Below are 14,747 nucleotides of genomic sequence, written 5' to 3'. Positions count from 1 at the left end.
TCCCTCTCTATTTGAGTAGGCTAAACTAAACTCAGCAAAAAAAGAAACCTCCTTTTTTTCAGGACCCTGTCTTTCAAAGATAATTCGTAAAAATCCAAATGACTTGACAGATCTTCATTGTAAAGGGTTTAAACACTGTTTCCCATGCTTGTTCAATGAACCATAAACAATTAATGAACATGCACCTGTGGAACGGTCGTTAAGACACTAACAGCTTACAGACGGTAGGCAAATAATGTCACAGGTATGAAAACTTAGGGAGACAGGACGGACAACTGATCGTCCTCACAGTGGCAGACCACGTGTAACAACACCTGCACAGGATCAGTACATCCGAACATCACACCTGCAGGACAGGTACAGGATGGCAACAACAACTGCCCGAGTTACTCCAGGAATGCACAATCCCTCCATCAGTGCTCAGACTGTCCGCAATAGGACAGTCTGAGGCTCATCCTGACATGACAATCCAGCATGACAATGCCACCAGTCATACTGCTCGTTCTGTGTGTGATTTCCTGCAAGACAGGAATGTCAGTGATTGCCATGGCTATGAAAAGCCTGGATCTCAATCCCATTGAGCACGTCTGGGACCTGTTGGATCGGAGGGTGAGGGCTAGGGCCATTCCCCCCAGAAATGTCCAGGAACTCTCATTTGCCTTGGTGGAAGAGTGTGGTAACATCTCACAGCAAGAACTGGCAGATCTGGTGCAGTCCATGAGGAGGAGTTGCACTGCAGTACTTAATGCAGCTGGTGGCCACACCAGATACTGACTGTTACTTTTGATTTTGACCCCCCCTTTGTTCAGGGACACATTATTCCAAGTCTGTTAGTCACATGTCTGTGGAACTTGTTCAGTTTGTCTCAGTTGTTGAATCTTGTTATGTTCATACAAATATTAGTTTGCTGAAAGTAAACGCAGTTGACAGTGATAGGACGTTTCTTTTTTTGCTGAGTTTAGCTTGCTGCAGTCACTAGCTAAGTGAGATAAAAAAAAATACAATGAAACATAGCTCTCTTGCTTCTCCATTTTTAAAGAAATGTATTTGTTAACTGTTCAACTATTGTCTTTCTCTTTGAGTGAACTACTCATTACATTTTATTCATTGCAGTGCTAGCTAGTTGTAGCTTATGCTTTCAGTATTAGATTCATTCTCTGATACTTTGATTGGGTGGACAACATGTCATTTCATGCTGCAACAGCTCTGATAGGTTGGAGGATGTCTTCCGGAAGTTGTCATAATTACTGTGTAAGTCTATGGAAGGGGGTGACAACCATGAGCCTCCTAGGTTTTGTATTGAAGTTAATGTACCCAGAGGAGGACAGAAACTAGCTGTCCTATGGCTACACTACGGTGCTACCCTACAGATTTCTGTTGAGGTTACTGTAGACCTGCATTGCTAAACGGTGTGTTTTAATCAATTATTTGGTGACGTGAATATATTGAGTATAGTTTTAACTAAAAAAATAACTTTTTCAATGTTACACAATCTTTATTTTTATTAAATTCATTGAGGAGGATGGTCCTCCCCTTCTTCATCTGAGGAACCTCCACTGGTATATATGGCACCAAATACCTTTGGTGGTAATATTCTACACTCGGAATGTGACCCCTTTGGCCACTTTATTTGTCTTGTGATCAGTTACAATGACATTACACTCATTACTGTAAACTTCTACGGGTACAACACCAAACATGGGAATGATGCGTTACAATGACATTACACTCATTACTGTAAACTTCTACGGGTACAACACCAAACATGGGAATGATGAGTTACAATGACATTACACTCATTACTGTAAACTTATACGGGTACAACACCAAACATGAGAATGATGAGTTACAATGACATTACGCTCATTACTGTAAACTTCTACGGGTACAACACCAAACATGGGAATGATGAGTTACAATGACATTACGCTCATTACTGTAAACTTCTACGGGTACAACACCAGACATGAGAATGATCAGTTACAATGACATTACGCTCATTACTGTAAACTTCTACGGGTACAACACCAAACATGAGAATGATGAGTTGCTTGAATCTATAGAGAAACATATACTTCATTGGTTACCTAAATTTCCGGATTCGTTATTATTGATAGGAGGGGACTTTAACATTACAATAGATAATTCAACTGATAGATGGCTCCCAGGTAGGCCATCCAATCAGAATTTGAGTTTAATACTTTTTATGGAAAAGCTTGATCTTACTGATATATGGAGAGAGCGGTTTCCGGCCGACAGATCATTCACTTGGAGTAACAAAACAGGTTCCAGACAATCCAGAATAGATGTTTGGCTTATATCCAAATGTATTGATAGTGAGTGTGTTACTACAAATATTTGTTCTACTCCCCTCACAGACCATAGGGCCATTTACATTGATATCAAAATATTTACCCCTGATACTAACCTTGGTAGAGCATCCTACTGGAAGCTAAATAGCTCATTATTAAATAATGATATAGTTAAGTTTGAGGTTAAAGATCTGCTTTCACACTTTTGGGAAAGGGCTTGTGAAGAAAAATCTTATTGCAAGAACTGGGAGCTCTTTAAATTTGTGTCCAAGTACCTTAGAAAATATGGTAGTAATCTTGCAAAGACCAGAAGAGCTGAGGAGGAAAAGGTGATCATTAACTTCCCTTTCTCGGAGGTCCCCAGCCGGCCTCTCGGGGGAGGAGAAGATGGAACTGATTAAGTTACAAAATAAATGGGATAATATATATACATTAAAAGCAGAAGGAGCCTTTATTAGATCTAGAAATAAATGGATTGAGGAGAGAGAATATAATTCATCCTATTTCTTTAGACTTGAGAAATTTCACTCTAAAAATAACACTATCCATAAGTTAAACATCGATGGTGTTATTACAGATGACCAAAAATGAATCGCTAAATACTGTAGCAATTTTCACAGAAAATTGTATAGCTCTACGTACTGTCAGGAATCCACAGATGTGTTTTTTAACTCACTGAATAATGTTCACTCTATCAGTGATATAGAATCTAAACAGTGTGATGAACCCATCAAAGTTGAAGAGATTATAGTCTATCAAACATCTAAAGAACAATTAATCACCAGGTGTTGATGGGATTACATCCGAATTTTACAAATTATTTTCTGAACAAGTAGCTCCCTTCCTATTTGAAGTCTTTTTAGAGAGTATTAAAAACAATGTTCTCCCTCCTACAATGAGTCAGGGGTTAATAACACTGATACCTAAGCCTAAAAAAGAAGACATGCTCATCGATAACTGGCATCCAATTTGTCTTCTTAATAATGACTATAAGATATTAGCCTTACTACTTGCAAAAATAATTGAAGAAGTCCTGGATGCAATCATTGATGAAACACAGTCTGGCTTCATGAGGAACAGACATATTTCTAACATTATCAGACTAGTATTAGACATACTTGACTACTCAGACCTAATAATCGAGGATAGCTTCATATTATTTTTTTATTTTTATAAAGCATTTGACACAGTAGAGCATCAGTTCCTCTTCCACTCCCTTGAGAGACTTGGTTTTGGGGATTTTTTCTGTAAGTCTACTAGGACTCTCTATTCAAATGGTAACAGCTCTATCCAATTGAAATATGGCACCTCACCTAGATTTGAGTTAAAGAGAGGAATTAGGACAACCTTGCCTAGCTCCCCGTCCTGTTTTTATTAATCACCCAACTTCTTACAAATTCTTTAAATAATAGTCCTGTACAAGGTATTTCCATAGCAGGTAAATAAATTATTATAAGCCAGCTGGCAGATGATACTACACTTTTTCTGAAAGACGCTAACCAAATTCCCATATCGATCAATGTGATACAATCCTTTTCCAAAGCGTCTGGTGCTCTGTCTTTATATCTTGACAGTAAAAAAGGCAAGGAGATAGACCAGATGCTTTTCAACTTTCTGTGGAGAAACCGTACCCATTACATTGGGAAAACTGTTGTAATGAACACTTATGAGAATGGTGGGCTGAATTTTCTGAACTTTACTACCTTAAATTATACTTTTAAGATTATTGGATAAAACAATTCCTAAGAAGATCCACTTCTATGTGGAATTGTATTCCTCATCATTTCTTCCCTACTTTCGGTGGCCTTAACTACATGTTGGTTTGCAATTATAATATTGACAAAGTTCCAGTGAAACTTTCTGCTTTTCATCGGCAGGTTTTCTTGTCATGGTCCTTAAGATAATTTAAAAGGCAATCTGGGGAAAGAGGAGATCATTGTGCATATTGACTTTGCAGAGAACTACCTGTGTAAATGGCCAATGAGAGACGACATCATATGGTACAGACCACAGCATGTGCTTGGACTTGTCCCTGAGCCACATCCAGTGACCAATAGGCACATGGAGCTGGATGCCTTGGTCTCTTTCTAAACCTTAGATACACTTGGAAACTCACTATATAGTACATACAAAGCAGGCATAAAATCATATATTAAATAAAACATGTGTGGCTCTCAATTAACTCTTCCCTCTATATATTTTTATTTTTCCTTTATTTAACTAGGCAAGTCAGTTAAGAACAAATTCTTATTTTCAATGACGGCCTAGGAACAGTGAGTTAACTGCCTGTTCAGGGGCAGAACAACAGATTTGTACCTTGTCAGCTCGGGGGTTTGAACTTGCAACCTTCTGGTTACTAGTCCAACTCTCTAACCACTAGGCTACCCTGCTAGAATTTATATTTGTAGCATCTAAGTGTAGTCAAGGACAACACATTGTTCTCTTGTTTAAAAGGTGCTAGTTCCAGTGTTTTGGAATCTTACTTGGTCTTATATTAATCAAATGTTTAACAATGCTTGTTGTTCAAAAGGTTTGCAATAAAATATTGTTTTCATACTTTTTTTTTTTTTTTTTACATAGATGTCATTTCCACCACACATTGTAATTTCCATCACAACCCATATTTTTTTAGGTAAATGAGTATATTATGTATAATTTACATATATTTATTTGTTTTAGATATGGAAATCATATGGTTGTTGTCATAATCTCACAAAAAGGTTGGGTGGAAATATCTTATTTTTCCTGATAAACAAATGTTTTCAGCTGTCACCAAGGCAAGATTATACATTCAGGCATCGTGTTGAATTATTAATATTAGGAAAACCTTAAAAATCACTTTAAATATTATTCAATTCAAGTTCATGTACAAATGTATAAGAACTCCGTTATAAATCAATTGTATGATATTTCATTTTCAACTAAAATGGATGTTTAATGACGTGATGGAAATGACATTTGTCTGTGGCTGTCTGGGAAAATTGACAAAAATATATACATTCTTGAATAGTACGATCGCAGCCATTATCAGATATCGTTTCTAGGCAAATCAAAAACTGGTAAAACGGTGTTTGAATAAGTTTTAATTTCTGAAAGTTTGCACTGCCAAAGTGCCCGAAGTTGCAGAATCACCCGATCATTAATTAGTGTACCAAGTTTGGTACTTGTATCATAAAGTTGAACGATCTCGGGTATGTTTGGTTCTTATGTGCTGGACAACAGAGGTCATGCCAAAACTCTTATTTTGAAGAATTGTCAAAATCCGGAAGAAGCATCATATGTGTCACGTGATTTAACAGGATATTTAAGCTCCTGGCGCGAGGTGGCGAGAAAGAAACGTGACTCGGAGAATTAAAGAAGCAAAGACATCTTCGCTATAACACTCGCGGAAGCTGCCAAAACAAGTAAGTTACAATATTGTATGCTTTTCTAAACTGTTTAATTTCACTCAAAGATCAAATATTCTCAAGTCAGTGAGTGTTTCACACAGAGGATAGCGGGTTATTTATTTTTTCGAATTTGAATGGCTGTAGTTTACGTTACTGTACCAGATTTTGCCCTACTGAAATTATTTGTTTTCTACTTTACTAATTTGGTCCACGTTCTTTTTGAGCAAGACATAGATTATGTTAACTATTTAGCCAGTTGCCATTACCCGAAACCTGGTCATACCAAAGATTCAGTTGACCTCACCTCTGGTCTGGCCATACCATGCCAGCCACCTCAATGCATTTTTGGCGGCTTCTTTCTGTTAGTGTTAACTAACAATTTATAGCACACTCTTCCCGTATCAAGACATTCTCGTCTGCATTCTAACGATATTATTTAGTCCTTCTCAAGCTACTGTTTCAACCGTAGTGAATCGACTTTAGGATTTTCTCCATTAGGAACATTTAAACCTGGGAATAAATCCTGAGTAATTCAAGGTAAAAGCGGCAGGTAGCCTAGTGGTTAGATCGTCGGGCTTGTAACAATAAAGTAAAAACAGCTAATCTAACGTTAGGCCAGCAGATCCGGGTCTAATGCTGATCAATCAGTGTTTTTGCTGTAATTTAGTTCAAAGGGGAATCTCAATATATTGATCGTCTTTTGGTCACAACGTTTAAAGTCCATTCTGACAATAACATGGTTTGTTACTATCAGGACAAATTAAATAAATTACAGCACGTTTTGGGGTTCTTTAAATCGCCTTTACACTTTTATTTTAAATATTCCTCAAGTAGAAAATGTTGTTGCTGCTTCCTGTTATGCATTTTTGAAATGGCATAGCGTCAAAACTCTGGTATAAAATGACCGTAATCCATATGTTGAAGACTATGCATAAAAATTACTCCGTTAGTACCTTAAACTGCTCCCTCATTTACCAAGCGATCACTCCAGATTGTAGTTGATGAGCTTGTTTTACTGTGATCAATAGGCTCGCAGATTAATCACTCAAATTGACGTATGGTAATAGGCCAATTCACTGCTGCTACATGTACCATTTGCGCTCTACAAAGACAAACCACAATGAGCTTGGGTATACTACAAACCTGTCGATAAAATAACCTGTAGTAGCCTTATGGCAGCTCAGCTCCTTGTGAGCCAATACAAAAAGGTAAACGCAACACTTGACTGGATCATTTCAACGAATTATCTCCACAGTAAGGCCTAAATGGGTAAATGAGTTGGCTCTTATTTCAGTGATTTCTTGACTGCCAAATATCCATTTGTTTGTGGCCAGCGGCTTTAATAAAGAGCGCCCCCCCCCCCCCCCCCCCCCCCCCCCCCCCGCCGCTGCGGTTTGAATTTCGTAGCTGCCTTCGAAAGCCTCGATCAGACAGACGGTGTCCTTGCGTTTTTTGGTACACCAGAAGTACATTAATTTCCAATGGAACGCTGCGTTTCCTTGCACCATGGTGTTGCAGTGTGTTCTGTGGCGCATATGTTGGAAATCAACTTATGCATCAAATTTTATTTGTAGACTTGACAAATATTATAAAGGTTAGTGTAGCACAACTTCATTATGTAAAACCAACATTTTTAGTGAACTGTGGAATTTAAGTAATTTCACTCAACTGTGATGTTAGGTAGTAACAAACTGTCCACATTGGGGAAATTAGCCCGTTGGTAAATTATTTTGCAGTGTTAAATTATACATGTCAATTTTGGGTGACACTTTTGTTTGTGGAAACCCTATCAAATTAGTGGATTGGGCTATTTCAGCCACACCTGCTGCTTACAGGTGCATAACATAGAGCACACAGCCATGCAATCTCCATAGACAAACATTGGCAGTAGAATGGCTTTACTGAAGAGCTCAGTGACTTAACGTGGCACTGTCATAGGATGCCACTTTTCCAACAAGTCAGTTTGTCAATTTTCTGCCCTGCTAGAGCTGCCCCGGTCAACTGTAAGCGCTGCTATTGTGTAGTGGAACCGTCTAGGGGCAACAACTGAAGTGGTAGGCCACAAGCTCTCAGAACGGGACCTCTGAGTGCTGAAGCGTGTTTAAAAAAAATATTTAAAAAATGATAATCTGTCCTGTGCAACACTCACTACCGAGTTCCAACTGCCTCGAAGCAACTTTATCGGGAGCTTCATAAAATTAGTTTCCTAAAGACCTAAGAACACCATGCGCAATGCCAAGCGTCGGCTGGAGAGGTGTAAAGCTTGCAGCCGTTGGCCTCTGGCGCAGTGGAAATGCGTCCTCTGGAGTGGTGAATCACGCTTCACCATCTGGCAGTCCGACAGATGACTGGGTTTGGCGGATGCCAGGAGAACCCTACTTGCCCGACTGCGCAGCGCCAACTGTAAAATATAATGGAGGATTAAAGGTCTTGGCCTGTTTCACATGGTTCCATATAGGCCCCTTAGTTCCAGTGATAGGGACGTCAACGCTACAGCATAAAATGACATTCTAGCAGATTCTGTGCTTTCAATTTCATAGCCACAGTCTGCTTGTCTGCCAATATTACCTGACAGTCTGCTGCATGCTTGCTCTACTAATGCCAAGTTAACAAAGTATTATGTGCAAGGCACAAACCCTTTTGTATAACGAGACCGTACAAGTGGTTAACAGGCCTTGAACAGTGACCTCGCATCCTTCAAACAAATTATTGTCTACTCGTGCACACCTCGGAATTAACTCAATGTTTTCCAAATTTGACGTCCGCCTCAATTTAACTTGCTTTGGTTTGTTTGCACACTAACTTGTAGTTGTCCATAATGAGCTTTTTGAGAACAGTTCCCACGGTAATTATTTGTTCAAGAATGTCAGCGAGTAAGATGATGACTGAAGGCCAATCGCTGCCCGTGGGAATATAAGGCAGTCGCCCCATCAATGGTGCTCAGAGCAGGATGGGCCTGCCCCTTTCCGTTGCCTGCCAGTCAGTTGGATACCAGACATGGGTTCAAATACCACTTAATCTTTCCGGTACTGAGTTTGCGTTAGCCTGTCTGAGGTGCCAGGTTGACTGGGTTTGGACTTTCAATTGGTTCTGTTGCAACAGTAGTTCAATCAAGCACATCTGTAGTACTGGAAATAATTTTGAGTAACTTTTGAACCTTCAGTCAGATGCATAGAGCCATTCAGTCACTTCACTTATTTTGCCATCCCACAATGACAATCACGAGTGTAACCGGAGTAAGAGCAGTTGAATGGCACTATGCCCAGGTGAATGCTCACAATACTTGGGTCAGGGAGTGCAGATTGGGTTGTTTCCCACCAATGTTGTACCTTAATGGTTTCTCAAGGGTGGGGGGTGTAACTAATGCCTCACGGACTCTGTTTTGCGTGTAATCACATGAATGCTGACTTGTACAGTTTTATTAATTACTTTAAATGCCAAACTATACAACTTTTCACACGTAACTATTCATTTGAATGTGGATGTGACTTTATATGCATTTTATTTTTACAGCTTTCTTGTTGTTGGGTGGATCCATTCAAGACCATGGGACCCACAAGGAAAACCCTGCAAGTCCTCCAGCCTTCTGCAGGCAATACAAACCTAGGCAAAGTAATACCGGTATGCAATTGGAATTTGACATTGACATTGCTATACTTGGTTAACTAAAGTGTTTTGGTCAATACCACTGATGTGCAGGTCAAGTAATTATAGGTTTACGTGTGTTCAGACAGGAAAGGTGGCTTTCAAGAGGAAATGGTGGAACGCAGAACAAGTGACGGGCTCCAAGAGGGTGAAGTCTGAAGTCGCTGTCGCATCACCAAAAGCAGAGAAGGACAATCGACCCGCCGGCGTTACCAAGGAGACGTACGTGCTAATGGTCAAAGGTATGTTGGTATTCAAGGTGTTACAAGGACAAATCGTTTTTATGGTTGATCGTTATGCTTAACCCATTTATCCCAACAATGTTTCATCGACATGGACTTGGCTCACATTTTGTCTACATGCATAATGTTCATCATCATCCCAGAGCTGAATGTCTTCATTTTATTTATTGATATATGTTTGTCCAGTGGTTTAATTGAAATGGCCTATCCCCTCTGTTTCAGAAACCCCTCCCTCTTCCTACTGGAAAGAGGTAGCCGAGGAGAGACGTAGAGCTCTCTACAACGTTCTCCAGGAGAATGAGGAGGTCAGTTAATCACTGAAGGCTGCTGACTAATGTTTAATGAACTGGTCCTGTTCCCACGGTTCAAAATTAGTCAATCACATAGTCTCTGGCAACACTCCAGCTGGAACAATGGGTGTTGGTCTGAACTATCCATATCTCTGAAACCATTAATCTCGTGGAATTCTGCCCCATGTTGTCTTTTGGGGCCTTGGTGCATAGTGGTATTTTAGCCATTGACCTTGAGCTGATAACGTTTAACATTTTAGTGGATGGTAAAGTCTGAAGCTACCTTAAAAAACATAATTTATTCTTTTTTTTTAGTCTGCCACATTCTGAGTGACTTTATTACCTTGTTTGCGCAGTTGCACAAAGGCATCGAGGCCAAGGATGAGCAGATAGCCCAGCTGAAGACGGAGAATGATGAGCTTCAGGAACTGGTCCAACATGTACAGCACATGGCTGACATGATAGAGGTAAGAGCCGGGACATTGATGGCCACAAACTCCTTTTAGTTTCCATCTGGTTTCAGGTCTATGGTGGATGCTTTTAAATGTAAGGTAGTGTGCGACGTTCAAAGCTAATATTCTGTTCTCTATTCTCAGAGGTTAACTGGAAAGAGTCCGGAAAGTCTAGAGGACCTGCGAGAGATTGCGCTTGGTGCTGATGCCAATTTTGAGGGACTAGAAGAATCTGATGCCCCCAGTACCAACAGTGTTTTCACACCCAGGTCTGATGTCACAGAAGATGATGATGATGTCACTGATGTCACAGAAGATGATGTCACAGAAGATGATGATGAGGTCACAGAAGATGATGATGATGATGAGGATGTCACAGATGATGATGAGGTCACAGAACAAAAGGAAAATTAACCCTCAGGGGAGGATGATTGACTAATGTACTGGTGAAATCCTTCAGACGACACCTGTGCTTCTCACTTAACATTCTGGCATTGATGCCTTTAGTTAGTTTATATATTTTCTTTGCGTAACATCTGAGGTACTTGCGCAATATTTTTACTTTAACCATACCCTTTTTACAACGCGGCTATGAAAAGAGGCGCCTCCCTAGTTTTTATTTGACTTTGCTGTTGACTTTTTAAATGGTATTTGTTGGTGGTCAATTATACTTAGGATTTTGTTATAGTGCAGTTTTAATGCACACTGTACATATGCTTCAGGGCTGTCCTATGACATAAACACTTAATCACTGGGGGCAAACTACCTGCCCTCCAGGACACATACAACACCCGATGTCACAGGAAGGCAAAAAAGATCATAAAGGACAATAACCACCCGAGCCACTACCTGTTCACCCCGCTTCTATCCTGAAGGTGAGGTGCATGAGTGCTTGAAAAACAGTTATCTCAAGGCCGTCATTGTTGAACAGCCATCACTAGCACAGAGGTGGCTGCCTACCTACAGACTTGGTATCATTGGCCACTAAGTGGAACACGAGTCACTTTAATAATGCCACATTTCACACTACTCATCTCATATGTATATACTGTATTCTTTACAATCTATTGCATTTTAACTGCTCTGTCACTGCTCATCCATATTTTGTACTTATATATTCTCATTCATTTATTAGGTTTTGTTGAGGAATTGTTAGATATTACCTGTTAGATACTGCTGCACTGTCGGCTCTAGATACATAAGCATTTCGCTACTCACAACATCTGCTAACTGTGTGACCAATAAAATTTGATTTGACATTGTATTTTTACTGCTCTAATTCCATTGGGAACCAGTTTATAACAGCAGTAAGTCACCTTGGATTTGTGGTATATGGCCAATATGCTGCAATCTGTATCCAGGCACTCATCTTTGCAGCTTGACTATATTGGCCATATACCACACCCCCTCGGGCATTATTGCTTACATATACAGAGTAGTTTTCCAATGCCTTGCCATGAAGGGCACCAATTGGTAGATGGGTAAGAATATCCCTTTGAGCATTGAAGTTAATTACACTGGCTGGTGTCTCAATGCACCCAGTAACTAAATGGGGGTGGAATAGCGCTAAGCACAGGCAAAAGGCTGCTTTCCAACACACTGGAAGACATTCACCTTTTCAGCAGGACAATAACCTAAAACACAAGGTCAGAGCTACATGAGTTGCTTACCAAGGTGACAAGATGTTTACGAGTTGCCTAGTTAGCTAATTTTCCCCCCATCACCTTGAGGTGAACATCTTTAAATGGTCTGGAAAATAACGGTAATGTAAACCCACCCCCATTCTGTACAAATGTGCGCAAACGAGGCTACAAAGAGAACTAATGGGACTGTGACTTCAATCAGGGGAGTGAACTAGGTTTCTGTTCAAGCGTTGGTCGACATGGTAATGGCTCTATAGTATTGGAGTTGAGAGAACTGTCCCTCCGTTACATCTTGGCGTGTCGCATGCGATCATTCTCAAAGCCGCTGTTTACTTCTAAGATCACTTTAGCACCGCCCTAAACCCGACTCAAATTCGACACAAACCTTCAAATAGGTATGTAATGACAAACTCTTTAGTGTTTTATTTACATTTTAGAGGCGATAAGTTGGACCGATCGAGGGGGGGAAAGCCATTTTCCCACGACATCTCTCCTTCTCACTATCACGCATTAGTTTCGCTTCCCCACCCGCTCATTGCCTGCTGTAATTATGCAGAAACGGGTAGTGTTTGTCATGTAATTGATTATGTTGAAAAGGGGAGAAATTGTGCTTTACAATGGTATTGACATTAAGGGGGATCTGGAAGTATTACGTTTTTGGGGCGCTAAAATAAGGGCAATTGTACGGACCAAGGCAATGTAAGAGTTTACGTTGTTTTACTGATCACGGATTTTTCATTGAAACGTATGTAAGTTGAGAGTTTTCAAAAACTAATATATTTACACATTTTGTGGGACACGCTGTATAGTAAAATTCGACTGCGCGACAGACCACACCATTTAATATCCAACTTTTTACTTAATTTATTCATAATATTTTTGTTAGTATTAAACTGGTATCTACTTTCTCAAAACAATCTGAAACTAATGAGACATTTGGTTACAACACGGAAGATGTTGGTGAAGAACCATTTTTAAGAGTCTACAGGGGGGAGGCACCAGGCTACGCAATGAAAAGTTGACAGGCCGGTCATTTCTTTTCACTTGGAAGGCTAGCCAACTAGTCAACTATCTAGTAAACACTTCGGATACAAGGTGTCTTTTTTATTTATTTATTTATTTATTTTTTTAAACGAAATTTAACGGATATCTTGTAATTGACCAAAATGGTAAGGTGGCCAATAACTGGGGACCGTATGCCGATTAATACTATTTCCGCTGAATTGTCAAACATGCTAATTGCTAACCCGTTAGCTAACATTTTTGCAACACCAATAATCACAAAACATTGATGGCCTGATCACAAGATAACACTGAAGGTAATATTTCTTAAACGCTGTTGAATATGCTGATAATACGGGGTGCCACGGTACAGTTTTGACTTAAATCGGCGTGGAAATTATACGGTAAGACTTGACAATGATCAAAAACCAACTGACAGAGCTTGAAGAATATTTTTATTTTGCAAACAATGTGGTGCGCCGCCGGGACTCTTCTCCAGAGGCAGTTCTGTGTTCTGAATAGCCTTGCCTGCTATCTTAGTGGTTTGAGTAAAAAATTTGAGTCTTTCACTCGAGCCAAAAAACACATAATTCTTCCTATAGTAATTTGATATAGGATCTTTTATTTGAGTCTAGGTTTCTCTGGAGACATAAGTTATCCATACCACCAGAGGGTGGAGGGGAACCTGTATAAGTGATTTTGGCCAGATAGACAGATCATCTGCAGAGATGTACTCTCTGCTTTCCATGTACTCGCCTAAGATTTTACTTTTCTATACCATGTATCACATGTACAAAATTACCTTATTTTTGTGCATATACAAATCTGCCAATTGTATAAATTGATAGACCTGTGAAACTCAACTCAGATATGCTCCCTGAATCTACACTGCTGTATTGGTAGGTATTACCCCCAAAAGTAGCTATTCTATGGCAAATCTAAGTATTTGTTTGAATCCAGGTTTCTCTGTAGACCAGTTTTATTCACATCCTCAGAGGGTGGAGGGGGACATGTATCAGTGATCTTGACTTGATAAACAGATCACCTGCAGAGATGGAGAACCTTTCTCTCACCCTATGGTTATAACTGGTTACAAAATCATCATAGATATATGCTTAGTTCAGGTCAAATCAGCTCATAAATGTATGGTGTGTGTGTGTGTGTGTGTGTGTGTGTGTACACACATATATACACACACACACTACATTCGGAAAGTATTCAGACCCCTTGAAATGTTCCACATTTTGTTACATTACGGCCTTATTCTAAAATTGATTAAATCGTTTTTTTTTCTTTAATCTACACAATACCACATTAATGAGAAAACAGAATATTGAAATTTACGCAAATGTATTAAACATTTAAAACTGAAATATCTCATTTACATTATTATTCAGGGCCTATTCAGTACTCAGTACTTTGTTGAAGCACCTTTGGCAGCGATTACAGCCTTGAGTCTTCCTGGGTATGAAGCTACAAGCTTGGCACACCTGTATTTGGGGAGTTTCTCCCGTTCTTCTCTGCAGATCCTCTCAAGCTCTGTCAGGTTGGATGGGGAGAGTCGCTGCACAGCTATTTTCAGGTGTCTCCAGAGATGTTCGATCGGGTTCAAGTCCGGGCTCTGTCTGGGCCACTCGAGGACATTCAGAGACTTGTCCTGAAGCCACTACTGCATTGTCTTGGCTGTGTGCTTAGGGTTTTTGTCCTGTTGGAAGGTGAACCTTCACCCCAGTCTGAGATCCAGAGCAGGTTTTCATCAAGGATCTCTCTGT

General features: G+C 39.8%; 1 protein-coding gene across 1 annotated transcript; it reads left to right on the top strand.

Annotated features, from left to right (window-relative positions):
• The first annotated feature begins 5,642 nt into the window (after window positions 1-5,642).
• Window positions 5,643-11,592, top strand: LOC139392099 (geminin-like). The gene is made up of 6 exons (XM_071139818.1): window positions 5,643-5,716; window positions 9,215-9,322; window positions 9,432-9,588; window positions 9,811-9,893; window positions 10,235-10,345; window positions 10,475-11,592. The coding sequence occupies exons 2-6, from the start codon at window positions 9,248-9,250 to the stop codon at window positions 10,742-10,744; spliced, it is 696 nt and encodes a 231-aa protein (XP_070995919.1). The 5' UTR covers window positions 5,643-5,716; window positions 9,215-9,247; the 3' UTR covers window positions 10,745-11,592.
• Window positions 11,593-14,747: the final 3,155 nt, after the last annotated feature.

The sequence above is a fragment of the Oncorhynchus clarkii genome, chromosome 32, assembly GCF_045791955.1.
Source record: "Oncorhynchus clarkii lewisi isolate Uvic-CL-2024 chromosome 32, UVic_Ocla_1.0, whole genome shotgun sequence".
NCBI lineage: Eukaryota > Metazoa > Chordata > Actinopteri > Salmoniformes > Salmonidae > Oncorhynchus > Oncorhynchus clarkii.
The sequence above is the reverse complement of the archived record's forward strand: the minus strand, read 5'-3'. Positions and strand labels throughout refer to the sequence as shown.